This window comes from Rhineura floridana, chromosome 7 (genome assembly GCF_030035675.1).
Source record: "Rhineura floridana isolate rRhiFlo1 chromosome 7, rRhiFlo1.hap2, whole genome shotgun sequence".
Lineage (NCBI taxonomy): Eukaryota > Metazoa > Chordata > Lepidosauria > Squamata > Rhineuridae > Rhineura > Rhineura floridana.
The window spans coordinates 71,933,005-71,956,899 of NC_084486.1; the positions used below are offsets into that span (position 1 = coordinate 71,933,005).

At 41.3% G+C, this 23,895-nt stretch overlaps 1 protein-coding gene across 4 annotated transcripts in view; it reads right to left on the minus strand.

Annotated features, from left to right (window-relative positions):
- ATRNL1 (attractin like 1) overlaps window positions 1-23,895 on the minus strand; it is a 1,089,767-nt gene that overhangs the window by 288,903 nt on the left and 776,969 nt on the right. For 3 of the 4 annotated variants that reach the window (XM_061635905.1, XM_061635908.1, XM_061635909.1), the window contains exon 27: window positions 21,268-21,375. In XM_061635905.1, coding sequence (XP_061491889.1) covers window positions 21,268-21,375 — 108 coding nt within the window. Of the gene's footprint in view, window positions 1-19,066; window positions 19,145-21,267; window positions 21,376-23,895 lie in introns of those variants that run through there. The other variant, XM_061635910.1, reaches the window with a different exon arrangement.

Genomic DNA, 23,895 nt, shown 5'->3' on the forward strand with positions numbered 1-23,895 from the left:
TTCAACAGGTTTTAAAAGACCAAGGAAGAAAAGTATAGCAGATAATTTATATTGTGATTTATAGAGGTACTGTAGTGTGCAGGTTCTACAAATGCCAGTGCAGTGATAAGACTGTTGGAGTAGGGCCTGGGAGACCTGGGCTCAAATCCTCATTCAGTCATGAAACTCACTGAGTGACTTTTGGGCTAGTCATCTTCTCATATGGTTTTTCTGTGGATGTATTGAGGAGGTGCAGGACTATGTATGCCACAATGAGCTCTTTGCAGGAAAACTTATAAAGGAAATAAGGCATTAAATTAAGGCTGCAATCCTATGCACATTTACTTGAGAGTAAGCACCACTGAACAGTGAAAGTTACTTTTGAGTAAACCTGCTTGGGATTATGTTAAGACACAAGGGGTAACTATTACCCAATGTTTCTATTTATTGATAATGATAATTTCTGAGCAATGTGTTACCTAGCCATTAAGTTATTTTATTATTGCAGTTATGACTGCAGCTATTATTCATTACATGCCTCAAGACTTTTGAGCAAGTTTAAAGCAAGACTCTCTGGAGTCTATTTTTGTGGAACAATACTGAAGAGTAGCTGTGCTACTATGTAGCAAGCAACAAGAGTTGCATGACGACACATTTTACAGACGTATTATAAATTTCATAATATTTATTGATAAATCACCAATTATTTAAAGGAAAGAATTGAATTTAGATGTTACAGGCTGCAATTCTATATTCACTTTCACTTCAGGAGTACGCCCCATTAAACTCAGTGGAACTTAATTCTGAATAAGCATGGTTAGGATTGCATTGTGACTTCAGATTCCTAGTCTTTTTCCCCATCCCCTTTACTAGATTACTGGTACATCCATCCACCTTCTCTCAAGATAGCAATTTTCACTTGTCTGAGCCCACAAGGGCCACACAAGATCCGCTTCAGAGTCTTAGCCCCCCCCAGGCTTTTCTCTCTTCATTTCCTTTTGGCTGTCCTTTCACTTCTTCCTACATTCCCCTCAAAGTGATGCTGCAATCCTATCCCAACCACACTTACCTAGGAGTAAGTCCCATTGAGCTCAGTGGGACTTACTTCTGAGTAAACATGACTAGGATTGTACTGTAAGCAGACACATAGGCTGTCCCCCTAAACGGTTTCTTTTATGAGGCTAGAATCCTAACCCTTCTTACCTGGGGGTAAATCCCATTGAACCAAATGGGATTTACTTTAAAGTAGGCATGATTAGGATTGCACTGTGAATGTAAACCAAACTATTTTTTTTTTAAAAAATGAACAATTTAGACAGTCTATGCCCAGCTCTAGCTTCCCTGACAAGGATAATTCTTATTTTAGGCAATCCTAACTCCATTTACCTGGGAGTAAGCCCCATTGAAGGAAGTTGGACCACTTCTGAGTAGACATTTTTAGAACTACAGTGTGAGCCCTGAGAAGCTCCCCCCCCCCATTTCTGCTTCCCTGCCTCCTTTTGCCTTCTCTCAGGACAGTAATTTTCACTTGTCTGAGACCACAAGAGGCTTGAACTCTAAGTTGCAGAAAAAACTTAATTTTTTTAGAATTAACAATTTAAACAGTCCATTCCTAGCTCTAAGTTCCCTGACACTCTCACATGTTTTTAGGCACTCCTAACTCCATTTACCTGAGAATAAGCCCCACTGAACTCAATGGGATTTACATCTGAGTAGACTTTTTTTTTTAAAAAAAATTGTAGTGTAAGTCCTTCAAACCTTCCCTCTCCCCACTGTGTTTTTTGCCTCTTTCCTTCCCTCAAGCTCATTTGTTGCCAGCATGCAGAAGCTCTGTTTCAGGCTTGTCTCTCCTTCTTTCTTGCACTTGCCTCCATTTTATGTTTCCTGCTCTGCGGCTCCAGCAATTGATGTTTCCTTAAGCTCATTTCTGATTGGTAGCACCAGCCACTACTAGAACAAAACCTCAGGCTCTCCTAGGGGAGGAAAACTAATTGCTAATGATCAACTCCAGATGGACAGCATAGCTGAACCCAGGTACAGGGGGCTTGTACCCGGGTACAGAGTAATATGTGAACACCCATACAGAGTGTATGCTTCAAAGCCCATTTCAAAGTGCTGGCTTTGACCTATAAAACTCTTTATGGCTCAGGACTCCAGTATCTTCTGGAACACCTCTCCTGATATAAACCTACCCCAACCCTTAGATCTTCTTTGGAGATCCTTCTCCAGGACCCCCCTCTAAGGGAGGCTCGGGAGGTGGTGACTGTCATGAAATTGTAACATGGTTCAAAATGGTTATTGTAACATGGCTCAGATGCAGAGAATTGTGGGGATTTCATCTTGAGAGGAGATGGGCCTCTGAGCGAGTGGAAAACTTTTAAGTTTTGTTTTAGCTGCTGTTAATTAAGAGCTGGAGAAGCAGCACTTGGTTATCTGTTATCTCCGAAGAGAGCCTGGTACTCAAAGTTAAGCAGGCCTGAGAGAGCTGAGAGCAGGGGGGAAGGAGGGGGCCTGTTAGGCGTGAAAAGTGAAGAAGCTTTGGGAATATTACTTCATTAGAAAGCCCCGATTGGCTGAATTACTGTGAATTGTTGCTAGGGTTTTTCTTTAAGTATAGGGAGTGAAACCTATAGCCTTTGTTCCCCTGGGTTCCATCTAGATGGGTGGTTACTTGAGTGGGGTTCCACTGCCTTCACTACCCAACTTATGCCTCTCTGAGGAGAGGTGAGACTTACAACAACTACCTCTTCAAGTAAGTAGGATAGGATAGCTAGTTTTGTTATTTTCTGGTTGTGTCTGAACTCTCTTATGTCTTACCTGAACCCCTGGTTGGGTGTAGGTTTTAAGGAATTGTTTTGCTGCCATTAATTGTGCACTTATATTTTATTCAATAAAGCTACTTCTTATTTACCTATGTGTGTTCATTATTGGAGGACACTTTTGGTTCTGAACCGGGTACCTTGGCCACTGACCATGAACTACTGTGTTTTGGCTTTGCCTAGGGCTCCTGGATGAGGAGTGCCTGTCTGGCTCTTGTCTTTAGAAATCCCTGGTGGAATTGTACCTGGGCTCTGGGTTTCCTTTGACTCAGAGTGGTTATTCAGGTTAAGGGGTGGTGGCAGTCTTCCTCCTACCTTGCAGGGTTGGTGTTGGATTGCACAGCCTTGGCAAGGGGGATTGGTGACACAGGATCAATTGCCCAGGGTGGGAAATTGGGTCCTAAGCATGCACCTGGCACTGGTGGGATGGCGCAGGGCATGATAGTGACAAGGGAGAGGGCCCCCACTGATGGAATACACTCCACGGTGAGATCCGCCTGATGCCTTCATTGACTTTTTTTGTTACTTTTTTCCCAGGCATTTGATAGACGGAGATGATGTTGTTGTTATTAGTCTGCTGCCAAAGCTATTTGTTGTGTTATTATTTTATGGATCTTCCTGGTTTAAATATTTACCTTTCCTTTCAAGGAAGATATGGAAGAGCATATATAAACTAGCATAAGGCTAACTCCCAAGATGACGGGGGGGGGAGGAGAGAGATTAATCTGGGAGCTGAAATTATTTCTAAAATGCTAGACAATCCATGTTTGATTTTTTGATTTTTTTAAAAAATATATAAATTTAGTTTAAGGTTTGATTCTTTTTTTGGTTTGCTTTGTTTTATGTAGACTGAGCCAATGGTTCTACCCAGAGTATGACTGACATTGGATATTACCCTTAGTTTATACTGTGTAGTACACTTCAGTGTAACGGAAAATATAGATTTGAGCACTTTGGAAATAAAAGTGTAGACAGAGCAAAATAGAAAATATTGAGAAGTTAACAGACTTATATGTCCAGGCTACAGGAATACATAGAACATTTCTCAGGCTGGAAAAAGAATCTAAACAAAAAATGTATTCTCTTATGTGAGAAAGTTGTGGGTAGCCAAAGGTATGTATAGAGGCAACTCTTCCTAGACATGGCTATTAACAGATCTCCTGCTGTTGAAGAAGCAAAACAATGGTTGAAAATCTGAAACATTTCTCACTTGACTCAAGGGTATGGCTTTCATTTTTTATATATTGTGTAAAGAACAGAAAAGCTAAAAAAAATTACATGACATGTAACTTTATGACAAATGTGTACTGTATCTAGATTATGTTCAAGTTCAGCCTGCATAGTATGTTTTTTGTTATAAAATCAGGGAATTGAGTAAAAATATAGATTTGGCCTGAATATCATTAGAGAGATATTACAGGGCAAATTAATCTGAAAAATCAATAAAGCTTCCAAATATACATGCAGCAAGATTTGTAGGATTTTTTTTTTGTACAGAAGGAACCACTCCTGAGGGTTAGCCAAAGTTCTGTTTTCCTTTGAGGCGAGTACTATGCCTCAATATAAAAACTACAGAATATCTTTTTCTGAAAATAACATCCTTCATCGAGGTATCACAAAATGTGTTTCAGAAAGAACCTAGCATTAGCTAAAGAAAAAAGAAAGGTCTTGAAGCAATATCTCAGATGAAGAGATTCAATAGCCTGAGATACAAAACGTTTTCCAGATAAATGAGGCAGCATGAGTGGAAGGGCAATTTCTAGCTACACAGAGTTATGACAAGTTAGAGAAAAACACACTGGATGAAGAGATTGGGGTGGTGTGGTGTAGGGAGTGAGAGGTTGATATTGTATGTTTTGAGATGCCAACGTGTGGAGCAAATCAGTAGAGATGCAGAAAGGTAGAAAAGCAATTTGGAATTGGATTTGGAGAACGAAGAAAGCTAGAAAAGTGACAGAAAATGGGCTGATACAATCTTCCATTTCCTGGGGCAAGAATGGTAAAGGCTGCACAATTATGGTGACTTTAGTATAGACTGAGTAGTCAAACGAATAAATAGAACTACAAAAAAATAATTCAAGAAAATAAGGGAAGAATAGGATTCAATGGCTAAACCATGAGAAGTAAACGTAATTGCAGAACTGACATTAGAAACTATGATGAGATAGAGACAATGAAAGGAAGAGATGATGGGACTGTATAACCATGTGAAGATTGCTTGAACCAGGTGATAGAAACAACAGTCCCATGGGTTGGCAGTTCACCACTCTTGTTGTCATGGCCCCTTCAGAGGACTCGGAGGAAGAGGCAGAGTTGGCAGACCTAGGAGAACTAGTGGAACCCCTGAGGACACAACTCTGGCTCCTCCCCAGCTGGAGAATGTCCAGGACCTGGCTGAAGCCCCTCAATTGGATTCTGGGTATGAACAGGAGGCTCCCCTCCCCCCTGCAGAAAGAAGACGCCAGCGAGTAGCACAGCAACGAAGGAAGAGGTTGGGTCGTTTAAGCACAAGCAGCTCTGAGCAGCTGGGAGACTAATCACCGGCACCTGGCTTAGGGAGTCTGTTCTAAAAGGCAGTTCATGGCTGCAGCAGACTGCTGACCAGAGCTTGGAAAAGTTACTTTTTTGAACTCCAACTCCCATCAGCCCAATCCAGTGGCCATGCTGGCTGGAGCTGATGGGAGTTGTAGTTTAAAAAAGTAACTTTTCCAAGCTCTGCTGCTGACTACAATGTCGGTTGTGACTCCTCGTGTGTAATGCCGTTGCTAGCCTCTAGACCTTCAGACTGGACCCTTGGCTTTCTGAACTCTGCTTCCCTACCTAGACAACACTCTTGGGCACTGCTACTAGTTAGTTTGTCAAGCCTTTCTTCTGCCAGCCGGCCTCCGTTATCTGCCTGGCCTTGACTGATTTATTGCCCAGCTAACTGCCAGCTGCTTCGTTACTGCTCAGCTCCCAGCCCTGAAGCTGACACTTGTATTATAGGTCAAACAGCATGCTGAAGCCAATAAGTTTGCAAACATTTCCACACTAATATTTTATTTCTCAGTGACCTACTCATATTCAGGCATTCAAAGAATTGTGAGGACTCAAACTGAGTAGGGGGCGCAAAGGCATATGCACTGGCACCACCCCAACATCCCCAAACACACTGGGCACATCCTGTCCTCTACTGATTTTCATATACGTTTAGCACCAAGGCTTGCACATCGATTATAACCATGTTGAGCTTGACAGGGATAGAATTCTCCCTTCAGTTGGGAATCCTGTTTCTAACCACAATAACTTGGTGAGGAGCACAGTACATAGGTGGGTCCCAATTGCTCGGGGTTTGGTTTGACACACACCCACCCTCAGCATGTTAAAAGAATCTGGGAAAAGCAGAAAAGCTCAGAAATTCTTATTTATAAATATGCACCGCTTCATATAATAAAAAACTCTAAGTGGTTTACACAAGGACAATAAAAACAAAACAAAATTCAAGAAAATTTATTGGAAATTAAAGAAAAATGAGATTAAAACAAAACAGCAAATAAAACTATTCATATGTAGTAGATTTTTAGTTTTTGTTTGCAGAAGCTGTGGAGAGCTGGGACATAAATGAATAAAACAAAATAATAAATAGGGGAAATTGTCCTACCTTATTTTGCCTTCCTTATGCTGCTGTGTGGGCCCTCTCCTCATCACAATATGGTATTTATTCAGTTGAGAGCCAGTGTGGTGTAGTGGTTAAGGTGTTGGACTACGACCTGGGAGACCAGGGTTCAAATCCCCACACAATCATGAAGCTCACTGGGTGACCTTGGGCCAGTCACTGCCTCTCAGCCTCGGAGGAAGGCAATGGTAAACCACCTCTGAATACCACTTATCATGAAAACCCAATTTGTAGGGTCGCCATAAGTCAGGATCAACTTGAAGGCAGTCCATTTCCATTTTCCATGTATTCAGTCACCTTCTGAGATTAAAATTTTGGAATAACTTATTCACATCCAGTGAACATAGTTTGTTTGTGGTCAACAGATCAGGACGTTTGATGGCACTATCCCCTTTGCAAATCCCATTGAACTTTCATAGTTAGCAATATCAATTATGAGGAATTTCTACTGTGCAACATCTGTTTCAATGAGAACTGCAAAAGAGCAATACTCAATGGTTTATACCCTCTTTTTGTTATGTAAGAAGATAGAAACATAAGCTGAGACCCTATTGGATGAGGCCAAAGACTTCTCTTGTCTAGTATTCTACTCTCTTAATGTATCTAATCCCCTTTTAAAGCTATCTAGGTTGGTGGCTGTCACTACAACTTATGCAAGCAAATTCTATAGTTTAACTATATCCTATGTTAAATACCTCCATTTGTTTGTTCTAGATCTCCCAATTTTCAGCTCCTTATGATGATACCTGATTTCACTATCAGAAAGCCTTTTTATCTGCGTTCTCCACATCATGCATAAACTTATACACGTCTGTCATGTTCCCCTTTACTCACCCTTCTTCCAAATTGAAAAGCCCCATATGGTGTAACCTTTCCTCGGAGGCAAATTGCTCCAGCTCCTTAATTTGATTGCCCCTTTCTGCACCTTTGTCAGTTCTACAATACCCTTTTGAGATAGTGACCACAACTGCACACAGTATTCCAAGTGTGATTGCACCATATATTTGTATAATGGCATTATGATATTGCAATCATGTGATGTGATTGCATCTTCACAGCAAAAGTTGATATGTTTTTCAATTAAGTTACAAATGTAGCCTTCTATAAAGGAGAGAAACTGGGGTAAAAGGGTTCTGTGACACAAACTGATGAGACGACCTATGAAGAAGAGGTTGAAATAATGCACTTCCAGTTTCTTTTGCTACCAGAAGGGTAAAACAAGTGTACTGCTGATCAAGCACATATACAACTCTCATTTTTCACAAAATAACAAAGTATGCTTGGGTTGCAGATTTTAAAATTGCTCATTAAATTATTTAAATTAAACAGGAAAATAAGCCAAGCAAAAACTGGGATTGTTCGCAAAACAAGTTTAAAAGTCCTGCCACTTTATCGGCAAGGGAAAAGAGAAAACTAGCTTGTTAGTATAAACTTCAATTACCTGAATACACAAAACTAAAGTACTGGGTCTTATTGCACTTTAAATAAATAAACTTCTGGCACAATGACAGCCAGTAGAACAAAAGCTTGGGCACAAGCTTCCTCAAAATAAAAACACTTGATCTTTGCCTTATGCTAGACTTCTAAAATTGATAACTACTTTTATTAACAGGAAAAATAAATGGATTTATTTCTATGGCTTTGAAAAATGACCTCAAGTCTCACTGGGACTTAGATAAGATATATAAGCATACTGTAAATATATACAAGGATATATTTCACACATGTAAGGTCCCAGAATGGACTGATTGCACAAACGCACACACACACATTTTGAAAGTGGGAAGAATATAAATGCTTCTGTGGCACAATAAGAACAAACACATGTAGGGAAATAGTACCACCATCAGCTGGAGAAATATCCTCAAACTGAGGTATGCGCTGCCATTTTAACCCCCAAGTTGTCTGAGGCCTGTGTTTCTGAAGACTATTTAAACCCATAGATATCTCAGCCTACCCAAACTTGCTGTATATGTGTAAGGCTTCACTGAAAAGATTTTGACTTCATAATTGGCAATCAAAAGAAGAGGCACTAGAGACTAAAGTGGTCAGGTGTTCTGCTCCACAGTTGATAGGCTTCTGTTTGAAGAACTGTCAGAACAGGCGTCAATGTGAAAGCATCATGTATTAGAAGGGCTGTCTGGGCCAGCTCTAGTTTAAGACAAGAATAATAATAAGAGACAACAGGGGTCTAGAAGTTGCCCATCAACAGCTAATATCTGGAAAGAATGAGCAGGCACACAGGTCACCAGGTCACAGTCTTCCCCACTATGGTGAAATATATTTCAGTCATGATGTGTGAGGTAGACTACAACTACTGTGCCACCCTCTCAGCTGTGCCAGTGCTACTGCTTGCTGAGACTGGGAGGGGATGGAGTAGGGCAGCAGCAGCTGCAGATCACGTGCGTGTAACTGCACCTGCCACCGCTGCCAACCTGATGCCCCCACTGCTTTTGCCATTGCCCTGTTCTGCCCAGACCCATCCTGGTCCTAGTGAACAACGGTGTCACTACTCCATCTTACACACCATGACGGATTGCTTCCAAATAGGCATCTATATGTACTGTAAATTAACATGTACAAATTTAAGCAAACCTTTGCTCTTTTTCATTGATGTATTTCTTCTTTTTTGGTGATGCGTAAGTGGCCATCCTAAGATATGATATTCTAAGAAGACATGGTTCCATCTCCATTAATTTTTCCTTATGGATTGAGTAGTGTTGTGGCAAATTCAGACGTGCAGGGTCCCTTCATTATAGTCACACAATGCCCCCTCATAGCCATGTCCCCCCACACTTTCTCTCCCCCCCAAACATATTTGTTCTTTCTTTCCCTCCTCCTCCCCTACTACTCCTGGCTTTGGGCTGGAACCAAACCACACATCCTCCCCCTTCCTCCTTTCTTGCTGCTGGGTTGAGGCTTCAGACTATTTCACTACTGATCTTTGTAAGCTGCTCTGAGAGACTTTTTTGGTGAAAGAGGGATATAAATAAATAGCAAATATTTGACCAGAATATGCTGAATGCTTTGAAGTACATACTTGAGTCTAACTTATCTGACCAACGATGGCCTTATTTGCCTCCTCAGACCTTTAGATCCAAAGTATAAAACCTCACAATTCCTGTTCACCAGTCTTCCCACCCCTCCATCCCACTACATTATGGTACCTCCTCCCCATATCTTCCGCCTCTCCTTCTTTCAACTTCTCTCCTTTTAATGAATAATCTACCAAGGCTTTGCAAATATACCAAATCATGAATGTTGCTACAATATCACATGGAGGAACCCTATGCACATAGAGACAATACTGAATTTGTGAATGCCTAGGAAGCATTGTCCATTGGTGTGGAGTGGGCATGACCATGGGCACAATCCCACTTTTTGTTCCTTTGCACAGCAAGCCACTCCTGCAGTTAAACAGAGGTGGTGGTGAAATCTGCCTTGTTTCAAACTACTTAAAATATTCTTCCTCTCACATCTTGTTTGAAGCTTGCCGTCGAAGAACTGCTGCTGTCCGTGTTAGTGCTGAATAGGAATGGGTGAGTAAAAGCATTTTCTCCAGAAATGAATCTGGTCACATTGAGTTGCCCAATTAAACCCCTTGAGGAAGAGGTATGAAAAAACAGTACATGGAGTCCAGTCCCTCCACTACAAGTGCCAACAACCACAATCTTCAAAGCCTTCCCTTTCTAGGCTTAAAAGGTGTGTGCACAAGCAGAATCAGGATGGGAAGCCTGCTCAAGTTGGGACTAAGCTACTCCATCAGTTCTCCTTGCAGAAATGGAGCAGGAGCATTTGACTTGTCAAGTGACTACTCACTTTCGTTTAACACCTCTGTGATGAACTGAGCAGGCCTGAATTCACATACAATTGTATGCATGGGCAAAGGGTCTTGTACGGAGGCCCTCGATTCTTGTGCACATATAAGCAGTAGTGTAGTGGCAAATTCAGAAGTGTAGGGTCCCTTCATGATAGTCACACCATGCCCCCTCACAGCCACGGTCCCTCATTTGCTCTCTATTGTCATCTCCACACTTCTCAGTCCTTCCTACGCACACCTCCCACAATAGCAGATGTCCCTAGGAGCCAATCAGCATGAAAAGGGAGTGTGTCTGACTCACCTCCTTTCACTCTGATTGGCTCCAAGTAGCAGGAAAGTTGTCACCCTGGGCTCCTGCTGGGAGGAAGGGCGGGATATAAATCAATAAATAAATGAAGGAAGGAAGCATGTTAGAAGACTCTTATCAGTGGCCAGCACACTCCCCTTTCATGCTGATTGGCTTGTAGGATGCTCAAGACATAGGGACCTGGCTCGGACCCTGCTCCCCAAAAAATGAGGGGACTAACCCCTCCAAGACACCAGACTCCAGAAGAGTACACCCTTGCATATGAGAATGATCACACTGAAGTCGATGAGCTGCACACACACCATACATTTAAAGCACATTCCCCTCCCCCAAGAATCCTAGGAATTGTGGTTAACCCCTTACAAAACAATAATTCCCAGCACCCTTAAGAAACTACAGTTCCCTTGGGGAAAGCCATGTACTTTAAATGTCCTTTAAATGTATGGTGTGTATGCCGACACCATGATTTTATTTCCCTGCTATAACACTGCCTGTCACCTGACCCTCCCTGCACTGGTTTCATCATGAAATATGCTAACAATTCCCTGTTACCTTGTTCCTATTCCCTCTTGCTTCTCCATAGGTATCTCTGAAAAGTTACCAGAATCCTCCCAGCTACTGGTGTACAGACAGGAGAAGGGGCACTGGGGGCAGCAGATCCTTGTGCATTACTGAAAGGCAAGGACATCCCATGCGGTAAGTTGTCTACTAAGCTGGGTTATCACTTACTGCCAGTCATGAAGGAGAAGGGATATAGATGGGAGAGTTTGTAGATGTCTTGTCTTTACTGTTTTGGGAAGTGGAGCCGGTGGAGAAGGAGAAGGCTGAGGACAGGGAGAAGGAGAGGTACAGAAGGAAGGTTGATTGGAATTGGTCTAATTGATTGGTGGGGTTTCTCACTTATGCAGGAGTGATGTTGGAAAGGCAGCCTACTATGGGGCATCTCTAACTAAATATATTGATATAATCCATCGAGCATATACAGAGTTCACAGGAGGAGCATGGTTAGAATATGAGGAGGCATTCAGAATGCATGTGGCTTTTGATTCCTCTTTGAGGTGGGATTGGCAAGAGCCTGAGATTTGGCTTCAGGTCATGTCAGGGGCCTGAGAGGTGGTGGGAGATAGGACTGATAGTGGTCATCTGGTGTCTAGGCAGCAAGTACTCCAATTCACCTGTGGTAGCACAGGCCAGGCGGTTCAACCCCACCTGTTGGGAATATACTGTTGGAAATATACTATAGTTCCAGGGGTTGATGTGGAAGGAACCCTTGCTGTTTTTGGCACAAATGTTCCATTTGCAGGAGGCACCCATTTTCAGGCTGCCTCAGGGTCTGGTCCTTCTGAGCACCCAGGGGAGGGCAAGGAGGAAAACAAGGGGCTCCAGGACCAGCTCAGGACAAGGGGCCCAACACCCATTAAACTCTTGGTATTACAAGAGTTGCTGGCTGAGTGCCCTTACAGGTTAGGTGTTCACTATCTCCTTGAAGGTTTCAGAGATGGTTTTAGGATTCTATTCGAAGGACATTCAACAGTTCAGTAGGAAGTTGAAGTCTGTTGAGGGCATGGAGGAGGTAATTAGGGAAAAGATAGCTGAGGAGGTAAAGGAAAGTAGGATGCTTGGCCCTTCTCTTCCATTCCACTGCCAACTTTGTGGACGTCCCCACTATTTTTTCTGCATAAGAAGGAGCCAGGACATTTCCTATCCAAGATGGGATTCTGTCAATGGCCACATCCCCGAGGTCTTGTGTTTGGTACATTATACATCTTTTGACTCTGCGGCGGGACTGGTGCACAGATGTGGTAGAAGGGCTCTGGTGGGGAAGAGTGATACTAAGTCAGCTTTTCATCTCCTCCCTGTTCTCCTAGGGGATTTTGATTTGTTGGGGTTTTGTTATGAAGAAAAATACTATGTGGATAGAACTCTACCAATGGGATGTTCCATTTCTTGTGCAGCTTTCGAACGTTTCAGCTCATTTTTGGAGTGGGCAATTAAGGGGAGAACAGGTTTGAAGGAGGTTGTCCATTTTCTGGATGATTTTCTTTTTGTAGGTCCACAGGGATCAGCGTGCCTGGCTGATGTGGAAATTTGATGCATTGGTGGATGAGTAGGGGTCCCATTGGTGCAGAAGAAGACAGAGGGTCCAGTGCAGTTTTGACTTTCTTGGGTGTTGAGCTTGACTCGATTACTCAGTGTTCAAGATTGCCAGGAGATAGGTTAACGGGGTTGCGGGATAAGATTCAGAGTGTCTTGGTAGCTAGGAAGGAGACCTTCCATGGGTTACAGGAACTGGTAGGTAGTCCGTGAGTTTCCTTCCCAGAGCTTGACATGATTTCTTCGTAGCTCCACTTGGCAATATCATTCCCACTTGGATGAAAAGAAAGGGATATCTGTCAGTGGGCTTTATGGGTGATGGCAACCCTTCCATTACATCTCTAATCCGTCCTCCTGGTAGACAGCATACCTGGCGAGTCCATGGTTCTTCTCAGCATACTTGGGTTTCAATCCCATGCAGTAGGGAGTCTCCTCCTCCTCCTCTTCTCTTCTTCTTGTTGTGGGGCATGGATTCATTGCCTCTGCTTGACTGAACTTCAGTCTCTCGCTCATTGTTGCATGGCGTCTCCTGTAATTCTTCCCCTGCAGATTGTCCTCCAGTCTCATCCTCAAGTGTCTGGAAGCTGTTCCATAGTTCCACCAGTGAAAGGTGTCTTCTAACCCTTCTACTCATAGTTGTCACATTTTTCCACGGAGTTTCCTCCACTTCATTGTTGCTCTCCACCACAGTCCCCTCTTCTTTTTCAACTTGCTGTTGTTCTTCCACTTCCTGTACTTCTCTTTGCTGTTGTTGTTCCAGTGTTTTAACTAAGAACTCTTTGTCTTCTCTTATACTGTTCAGTGTGGCCACCTGCAGTTCCAGGTACCTTACTTCCAACAGTGCCACCAGCTTGCACTTGTTGCACTTGTACACCATGTTGTTTCTACTTGTATTGGATGACTTCTGCTTTATCCTGTCCTCCTTCATGATAAATAGGAGAGTCCCACTGGTGTGTGGTATTCTGTACAAGAAAAAAAAATTTAGGGACCTCCCCTGACAAATTCCTCTGCCACACTTCTGTTAGCTCTCCCTGTTTGATTGTTCTGTTTGCTCACTCTCTGAGAGCTGGCTTGCTGGCATATCCTCTGGAACAGCTGACACAGCTCCCTCTGCTTCGCTCGGTTAGGAGTCAGAAAACAGAATGCAGCCCCACCTGGAGCATATTACAGTAATCCAGCCTGGACATTACCAGTGCATGGACAACAGTGGTCAAGCTATCCCAATTCAGAAATGGCTGCACTGGTAAAAGGCTCTCCTAGCCACTAAGGTCATTTGGGCCTCTAGCAACAAAGATGGATCCAGGAGCACCCCCAGACTGTGAATCTGCTCTTTCAGAGGGAGTACGACCCCATCCAAAGCAGGCAATCTACCAATAATTTGAACTCAGGAACCACCAATGCTCAGCGCCTCCATTTTGCTAGGATTCAGTTTATTGGCTCTCATCCAGCCCACCACCGAGTCCAGGCACTGGTCCAGGGCTTGCATGACCTCTCCCGATCCAGGTATCCTCATTATACTGCTGACACCTCACCCCAAATCTCCTCATGACTGCTCCCAAGAGCTCCATATATATGTTAAAAAGCAATGGGGCCAAATGGTACCCTGAGGCACCCCACAGAATCATTTATCTATTTTATCATTTAACTCTCTCATCTTCAGCTATAAAAGAACCTTCAGAGCAGCTCACAAACATATAAAAACATCAAATATTTAAACAAAATACAATTCTAAAAAATCCTACTCTACTCTTTATATATGGAATAACATTAATTTGTCACTGGTGTTCTCCAATATCCAAAGTAATAATCTGTTGCTATAACCATGTGTTTCAAATGACCAGGATCTCCAGGTTTTTGTTTTTTTAAAGGAAGTTGTATTCATTTTCTCTAGGTCCATATATTAACAGTGTGATTGATTTTAACAGTTTTCATCTCATCAAAATAATTCTGTGCACTTGCACAGATTGTATGATATTCACAGATGCTGTTAGTAATAAAAATGAGCACTGAAATCAAGGAAGAAATCAAGAAATCATGCAAAGGAATGGGGAAGAATGGTTTGGTAGGTTGTTCCCAATAAATTGCCACCTTGGGCTCCTACTGGGAGGAAGGGCCGGATATAAATTTAATAAATAGTAAACAAATCACACCCTCACTGTAGGAAAAAGGCAGCATAGAAATACCTTACTTTTATTGTAGCCTTTTCAGTAAAATAAACACAATGCAACTACAGGGCTAAAGAGAACTTTGACTATTTAGAGCAAATGTAATTTTTATTACTTTCCTTTTATAAGTTCAAAACAGTAACAAGATAAAAGTGTGAAGCATTCACTGGAAGCAGAAATAGGAGGTCAAAGACCAGAATGCTGAAGAGATGTAGCTTTATTCTTTAAGTTCAAAACAGACCTGTAATTTAATTTTATAAGACAAAGCTCTTCCTTTGTATCGAACTCTATGCAGTAAACATCATACACCAATCAATACATTGCACCATATTACTTTAATATTCAGAGCAATGCACCTTATGGCAGCAGATTGCAATCCTCCAGTGGAAAAAACAGAATAGTATCCAGACTATGTATATGTTAATCAGCCTAGCCAGAACATATCCAAGGAGTGAGTGCTAACACAATTATCAGAATATACTTACAGTAGAAAGAAAGAGGGAAAACCCTAATAAAAACTCTAAATATTTAATTAAAATATTTCAGCTTGTACATCCATTACTTTCTAAATAAAACATGTCATAGAAAATGGCAGCAATTAACTTTTGATGTTTACTTCTACAGTTTAATTAAATAAGCAGTAAGTAAACAATGCTGCTCCCACTCTGTCCCTTCCCACCCAAATAGAGCATAAAAGAATTGCTCTCCAGATAAATTACACAAACTTTAGTTTTGTATGCAGCAGTTGAGTCATCAGCCTGAATAGCTTGGAGCTTCACTTTGTTTCTCCAAAAGGGACATTCACAAGACAGCTGAGGATGGGGGTGTTGACAGCTGCACTCCCTTGGTCACAGTCTAACACAGCTTCTTTGCCAAGAGAGATTGAGTATTTTCAAAGCAAAGTGCATTAAAACAAATTATATCAACAATAGAGATTGTCATTAGCCTCTATTTATTAAAAGGACTGAAAACAACTCAGTAAGAGCTTAGTCTGTGGGCTTATAATAAACCTGGTATACTGTGGCAGTACCTGTAACGGCATTTCCAGGAGATTCTGTTGTGGTGCAATAAATGTGCTGTTGGAACTCATTGGCTGCAGGAAATTTATGTTTATTTTCTATAGAGGTAACACCCTCTGTTTTGGAATTCACAATTATTCAGGACTCAAACTAAAACATTTTTCTGGTGAAACAATGCAAGCCCACTCCCTGGCTAGCATCTGAGTTGCAATTGTGCAAGTGTTGTAGTGAAAGCCAGGAGGCCAAACCCCACCCGCTACCACCATGTAGTGAAAGCGGGGAGCCTTCCCCGTCTGCTCTCACTGTCCCAGGAGTCAATTCCCAGCCTTGGGCAATTGATCCCAGCAAATCCTGCTTTGCCAAGGTTGTGCACGCTCACACCAATCCTGCAAGGTAGTAACTGCCACCACCCTTCCAACTGGATAACTACTCTGGGGCGAAGGGAATCCCAGAGACCAGTTAAACACCAGAGCTTCTCAGGACAAGAGTATTTATACACTCCTTGCCCCTTCTGAAGTCTCAGGTAAAACGTTACTTGTTACACGGTAGTTGTAGTCGAATGGCAAGGACTGAATTTAGGAACTGACCCCTCTCTCTGAAATGAACGCACGTTGGTTAAAGTAATTAAAGTTTATTAAAAAGAAAAATAAGAAAAGCATAAAAGTATTACAAATAACAAAGAGGTGCACAAAGTAAGTTTTAGCAGCAAATTGAATTCTGTTACCATACACCCCAAACAGAGCAAGGTTTGGTAAGAAAAACAAGTAAGATAGTTTTGGGCACAAGAAAAACAAGTAAGATAGGTTTTGGCACAAATAACAAAGCGTTCTTGCCTAAGCTATACTCACATACCATAGGATCCACAGATGGATAGCCTTCTCCCCTCAGGGATTTGCGAGTCAGGATGGAAATGGAGCCACAACAGAACATCACCTAAGAGACAAGGTGGTGCTCCGAAGTGGGACACAAAAACTCAAAGTTCTGAGCTCCTTCTTATGGAAAAAATCTTCCGCCCAGCCGGAGACAATTAACCAATTAGGATTTTATCAAAAGGATGAAAAAACTATGTTCCCACAACACCAGGCTTCCCAAGGCAGTTCCTTGAATTTTATGGCCTTGACGGAACCAGGCCCCTTCTACTGATAACAAGGTATGAAGCTAGCTTGTAATCTCATGCAGCTGGGGTTGTAAATTGCCAAGTCACAGCGATGAGGCAAAACTAAACATTTAACTGCCTGCTGGCAAGTTACAGAAAAAGATGTCAAGAGGAAAAATCCCCACAAGGCTTTGGTGTACAGCCATTTTAAATACAGGCCAAGGCAAGGCTGGCAGGCTGGCATTACAGGTGTAACGGGTAACAGCCCTATAGTAGGGTCAAATGTTACACTTAACACATAGTATACAGTTTTGTTTTTTCTTAAGTGCAGTAATGGGGGGCAGACATTTTTGGGCTTACTCCATCCCTTGCCAGCTGTGACTCCAAAGGGAACTTTTTTAAAAAACACTAACCTTTGCAACCATAGTGGGACCAATGGTGGTGGGGTGGGGAATTCAGGTGGGGAGAGAAAGGATAAACCTCCCCTCCCCATGTTTTGCAGTCCGGACAGCAATTGGCCAGACACATCTAATTAAGTGAAGAAAACAGCATGTGTGTTAAGTATGTGTAATTTGACTCTTAGTGTTTGTGGCATTGTTTGTGATGAGCATAGGGTTGCCATATTGCCCGGTTAGCCGGGTTTTACCCGGATTCTATGCATGCCACCCGGTGCCCGGCTAGCCCCTTAGGTGGCCCGGATTCTCAGCTTTAATTTTTTAAAAAATTAAGTTTCTAGGTGGTCCGGTTCTCGAGATATACATAAAAACATCAGCCGCCCCCCCGACTGTTAAATCTTTCTTTAAACAGTACTGTATACAGTACTATAGCACTTCATAGCTTTAACCCCGCCCATTCAGCATTGCAGCCAATCAGGGATTGTGTTTCAGTTTCATTCACCTGAGGCAGCGTCTAGAAAACAAAATGGTGGTTTCTCCCCCGTTTATCTGAAAATCTCATAAATTGGGTAAGTATATACATTTCAGTGTTTTTTCCTCTTGTGTGCAGTAGTCAGATCTTGGGCAGTGTTTTGAAAACCTTCCCAATACTTGCTTTTGTGGGGGTAAAAGCATGCTAATCCCATATGCCCAGAGTAAATCCCATTGAATTCAATTGGACTTACTTTTGAGTAGACATGGTTATGAATGTGCTGAAAATCAATGGGACTTTGGAGTGAATGTAAAAAAGAATTGTGTTTGTGCCCTCCAGTCCTATTTTAAAGCAAGTAGGCAGGGCTTACTTAGGTATTACAGTTTTTATTCTGTAGGAAAGTAATACTGATTTTTTAAAAAACTAATACTGATTTTTCTGCAATGACCAGCTGGTTTGACAATAAACTATTATATGGGTTGTATGTATTTATACATCTGCAGTGTGTGCGTGTGCGTGTATGGAGTCTTTCCAACACCCTTGTGAGGTAGGGTTGGAAACCAAGGCAGCTCACAACAAGAAATAAAGCCATTTAAAATCCAATAACCATAAAAACAAGTATAAACAGTTGCAAAACAGCGTAAAGTGGCATGATTTGGAATTTTGGGTTGTGTGAATGAAGTTGCTTATCACTTGAGGTTGCATTACTGTCCCTGTTTGAGTAAGCCCCACTGAATACACTGGGACTTGCTTCTGAATAAATAAGCCTAGGATTGCACTATAAATATCTTTACAGTTTGTGTAAATAATAAATATATTTGATAGTCATGCTTATATAAATATTTCTTCATTTATCATATTTTTGGTTTTTGGTTAGGAATCCTGACTGGTTGTGAGATGCTTAGTTTTCTGCCTTACTCATAGGAATCTTGTTGTGGTTGGTATGGTATTACATTTAGGAAAGTGTTACTGCCTTCTGTATTTTTTTTTCCTATTTGCATTTCACTTATCTTTAACCTCACTCCGTTACAGCCATAGAAGCAACAGCAGCATATGCAAGATAATTAACTCCCATTAGTGATAAGAACAAGAATTTATAATTATTATTTCAATTAAAACAAGAGGCTTATCAATACTTTGAAGAGGACCAGATATTTATTTTCTTTCTGAGCCCAGGACTGGGTCTTTCATGAGAAAGGGGGGGGGGGAGCAGGAGAGTAGTCGATAAGACAGACATCTTGGCATTGGTAATCTAATGAGCAAGGTATGTGTGGGGTTGTTGCACACTTCCAGGCCGTTTCATTTTGAGTATGGAGGTGGAACCTGTGTAGATGTGGTTGATCAAAGGGAGAAGAAATTTTGAGTTAAGCAAAGCTCTGCTTTTATAAAACCTAAGAAACATACAGATACTTTGAATGTCTGAGTGCCTGCACCAGTGGAATACTGGAGGAACTGGTAAAACTTGCTGCAGCAGTATTTAGAACTGAGCATGTGGTGTGAAAGACTCCTTTTCCTAACATTTTGGCTTCTTGTTTTTCTCCACCCCCCACATCTTTGAAATATATCGTATATGGTTAACCGTACTGCTGCCCTGACTTACTTTATGTTTGTTGCTATTTTGTGTTTTTATTATGTTTTTATATTGATTGTGTATTTTTATTGTTTTTATTATATTTGTAAGCTGTGCTGAGCTCTGTTTTTAACAGCAGAAGAGCAGGATATAAATCCTCATAATCAATCAATCAGTATTCCATAGTGTTGGAAACTAGAGTCTAGCCATTTAAGGCTGAAAATGTTGCTTTTTAAAAAAAGATTTCTCATATCTTTCCCCAGTTTTTGGTGGTAATTCCTAGGCACAAAAACAAAACAACTGGACAATCCAAATTTTAATATGCAAATAATATGCACAATATGTAAATAATATGTAAATACTTTACATAATATGCAAATACTTTACATAATATGCAAATTAACCTGCCCGGATTTGTGGAACTGGAATATGGCAACCCTAGATGAGCAGAACTCTCCAACTCATGCCTGCATCACTCTGTCACCTTTAAGTTGCATTTATTTGTTTATTTAAAATCTTTTGAGACTAAATTCAAGTGCAGAACTACTTTTCAAGAAAAAAGGAAAGGAATACAGACAAAACTACCTCTACTTGCCTATAGCTTACATTATGTGGGACTAAAAATAAAATCTTGGGTTACAAACTATTGTGGTATGAGCGCACCATCTGCCTGCAGAGGAATTATCATAGGATTCCATTGAACCCTGTTTTCCACCTCCATCTCCTTGGTATATGCACATAGGTAGTGTTGTGGGGCATTTCTGGAATGAATGAATGTGTGCAGTACCTCTCATATCTCCATCTAGCCCTCCTCATGCCCCGGCACAAGTTAGTCTAACTCTGAACTCAAATAATTTGCACCAATCCAGAAGGGATGGGTGGATAGCTATATAGGAAATGTTCATAGATCTCCTATATCCACAATGGCCTAGTGCGTTATTTGCATTTATTAAAGTGGAAGAGGAGGAAACAGGTCTCTGTTGAGCTCTATGGCAATTCACCCATGCATTATCTGGAATTATCTGGAAAAAACATAGGTTCCTTTTTCTCTCTCATGGAATGAGGGTACTGAGTCAAAACTTTGATATAAGAAAAACTGGAAATAGTAAAAGCTAATTAATAATTTGGAAGAAATCCAGAGCTATCTTTTTGGTCATAGAAAAGATATATTAAGGATTATAAACAAAATATTGTAAATAAAGATACAGAAATACATGAACAAAAAGCCAGTCCTAGTTGTCTTGAGTCATTATCATGATCAACTTGTAGTTCTCTTTTTTATTTTTAGGCGATTCTTCCGGAATCTATTTCATGCGTTATTACACTATTCCAATACAGCATTCCATTGCTTAGTATATTAAAATTTCTCTTTTAGAAGTACTGCCTTTACAATAAAAATGTTGTAATGTAGCCATTAGTCACAAACGACAACACACTCTGTAGACAGTACTCTCCAAGCCTCCCAAATAACACCAGAATAATGAAATGTAACACGAAGCTCATTTTAAAGAGCAATTTCAGTTAATTAAGATAGATGTGAACCATTAACTAGGGGGCACTATGTTCTCAAAGGACTAAATTTGAGACTTGTTTAATATGTGCATCTTAAACCCTTTCGGCTCTTATCCACCAAGAAAGGGCTGCTAGGTGAGCAGATTGTCACTCCAGCCTAAGCTAATAGATTCTCCAGTGGCTTTTGTTACTGCTCATGTTGTACTCTGAAACGATGAGCCTCGAAAACAGCACAACATATGTATGTATGACTTGTCAGCTCCAGGTAATCATACTCATCTCGGTTTCAGAAACAGATGCAGATGAGACTAGCAATATAAATATGCAAATTGCAACGGTCCCTCGGCAGCCCCACAGTTCCTACCTCTAATGGCCCTCGAAGAAAGTCTGTTTGCTCAGCTCCTACTTCAAGTGCTACGTCCACAGAAGCAAAGGGACGGCTGGCCATCTGCTGTCGCTCCCGCATAAGTTGCTGATGGAAGGGAAAAGAGGTGAAATTTCAACATATGATAGTCGATAGCGGATTTCACTTAACATTTATCCAATGACAAAAACTGACATTTCCAGACAATATATACCAAAGGAGTTTTATATCAAAGTGACACTCTTTGGTACTTTATGTGGAGTAATATGGTCTCCAGCCCTGGGAAACAGGCAATAAAACCAGAGGAGTTTGCAGATTGTTCTTATGCTCATGACTGAGCATGCAGGACACCACAGGTTTTCCCGGGTTTAACTGGTTTATGGTGATGGCAATCCCATTTCTACTAGTTCCTTTACTTTGCAAAGCTGATGAAGTTCCAGGGCAACCTAAACTGGGCTTCAGTGAGTATTGTGAATGATTGCTTGAATAAAATTCACAATCCACCTTAACAAAAGATGCCACTTTCTCTCAGTCATCCAACTATGCTAAAATTGCACTATCAACACCTGCCTATATGGCATCTCTTAAATGCCAGTATGAGAAAGCCAAGTGACTTCCACATTACACCCTCCATGTTAATGTTTCAGAGTAAACCCTCCCCCCCCATGCACAGGCTTTTATCCCATGCAGACTTTTATTTATAAAGTTAGCAACAAACCAATGTACCTTGTTATTACCATTTATTTATTTTCACATAAGTTGGAACAAAGGTACAAAAATGGTGCTTTCCCTTCATACTCCAAAGAACTGTCACACAGCCCCGTTCACAGTTCTCTTTAAGCCTGTGACAAGTGATTCTCCTCTGATAGTACTGATAAAGGGACAAACTCAAAGAACCTATGCCAAAAACCAACTCTATCAGACTTCTGATTCCCTATGTACTTGCACAGAAGCCAGATGGAGTTAATAGTGACAGTGTCTGCAGTTACATGCAGTCCCTTCTTAAATCCTACTTAAACATGAAGACTACTGCATGTGCATTAGAGAGATGGTGCCAATGTAACTGAGGAACCTGAAGACCTACATTATGTTCAAGTTCCTTAGAAAGTCCACTGACATAATACCAGTGTTTAGTGAGCTACAACCACATTCTCCTAAGCTAATTTATATTTCCCCCCTCAATCTTTAACAATAATACTAATTAAACAAGAACAAATAAAAATGACGATCAGCATTAAATCATACAAATCTAACTTCTCTGAATCTGTGAAATGAATAAAAGCAATATTACATATTTTAAATCAAATTAATTGCCAAGTAAGTTTGGTTACTTGCTAGCTTTTTTAAATGAACAGGATCTCATGGTATCTATGAGGAACATTTCAGGAGTTGCCAGGGCTAGAACCAAGAACCCATGGTTCTGTGCACAGCTGCCCAGTGTACTGAGCCACAGAGGTTTAGGCTTATGTAACTGGAGTGACTCTGTTCATTGGCACTACTCAACAGGAGGGGTTATAAAGGCTTCCTGTTTAGGTTGTTACTTTGCCTGGGCAACAATAATGTTTCCTGGCTTTGATTCCTGGCTTGACTGTCTCCAACGTGATAGCTCTTTACAGCTCAGCTCTTAAAATCATTTAATGTAGTTCCTTTTAAGGTAAAATAGATTTGTTTTCATACATTTCTACATCCTAGAATTTTTCATCAATGCTTCTGAAGGCCCTTTCAGTGTAAATGCAGCTAGTATTCTAACATTCTCTACATAAAATTCCCTTTGAGATAATAAGGGATATGCAAACAAATTCCTCAAGACAGCTTATTACTTAAGGCTTTTGATTTAAGTGCTTTGACAATGTATCAAGTGCATCTGGTAACACTTCTCAATCATCTTTCTTTCACATTTGTATTTCAGAAGTGGGGTTTCCTTTGTGAACAAGAGAACATAGCTCCAATATGAAAATAAAAAGCCATGCAATCAAATTATAGGGGTGGGGGGAACGATAACCAGAACAAAATCCAATTTCTATAATGATAAATCACATTGGCTGGTACATACTTTTTCATGAGCTTTGCCCATACATACAAGATATGCAAAGGTAGAATACCACTTGCGAGTTGCATTGGCAAGACAATGCTTTTATCCAAAAGCGTGTCAGAAATCCTTGATTTCTTGCTGGTTTTTAATGTCATAGTCTCCTCCTGGAGTAGGTCTGGGGGCTAGGAGTTGGAGGCACGGGGGTTCCTGCATGCAGAGCTGCTCTCAGAGAGTAGCATGGGGGCTTCTGCTCAACCCTGTGTGCTGTGGGATTCCAGAGGGTTCAAACCTTTCCCCCATGCAGTTTAACTTCTGTAGAAAGCTACTGGAAGATGTCATTGGGGGCATGAATTGTACTGTCATCAATATCTCAGCAATAGCATTCTGTGGAACCCTAGAGGCTTTCCTGGTGCCAATGTTGCCAGCCCTGTAGCCAGCCTTCTTTGTTACGTGGGGCTGCCATATTTCTAAGTGGGGCAGCCACATTTCTAGGTGGGGCTTTTTGCAGTGGGAGAGGTGCATAGTGCCAGACAATGCGCACGCACGCACACACACACACTCAGAGAGAGAGGGGGGAGAGAGAGAGGGAGAGGGAG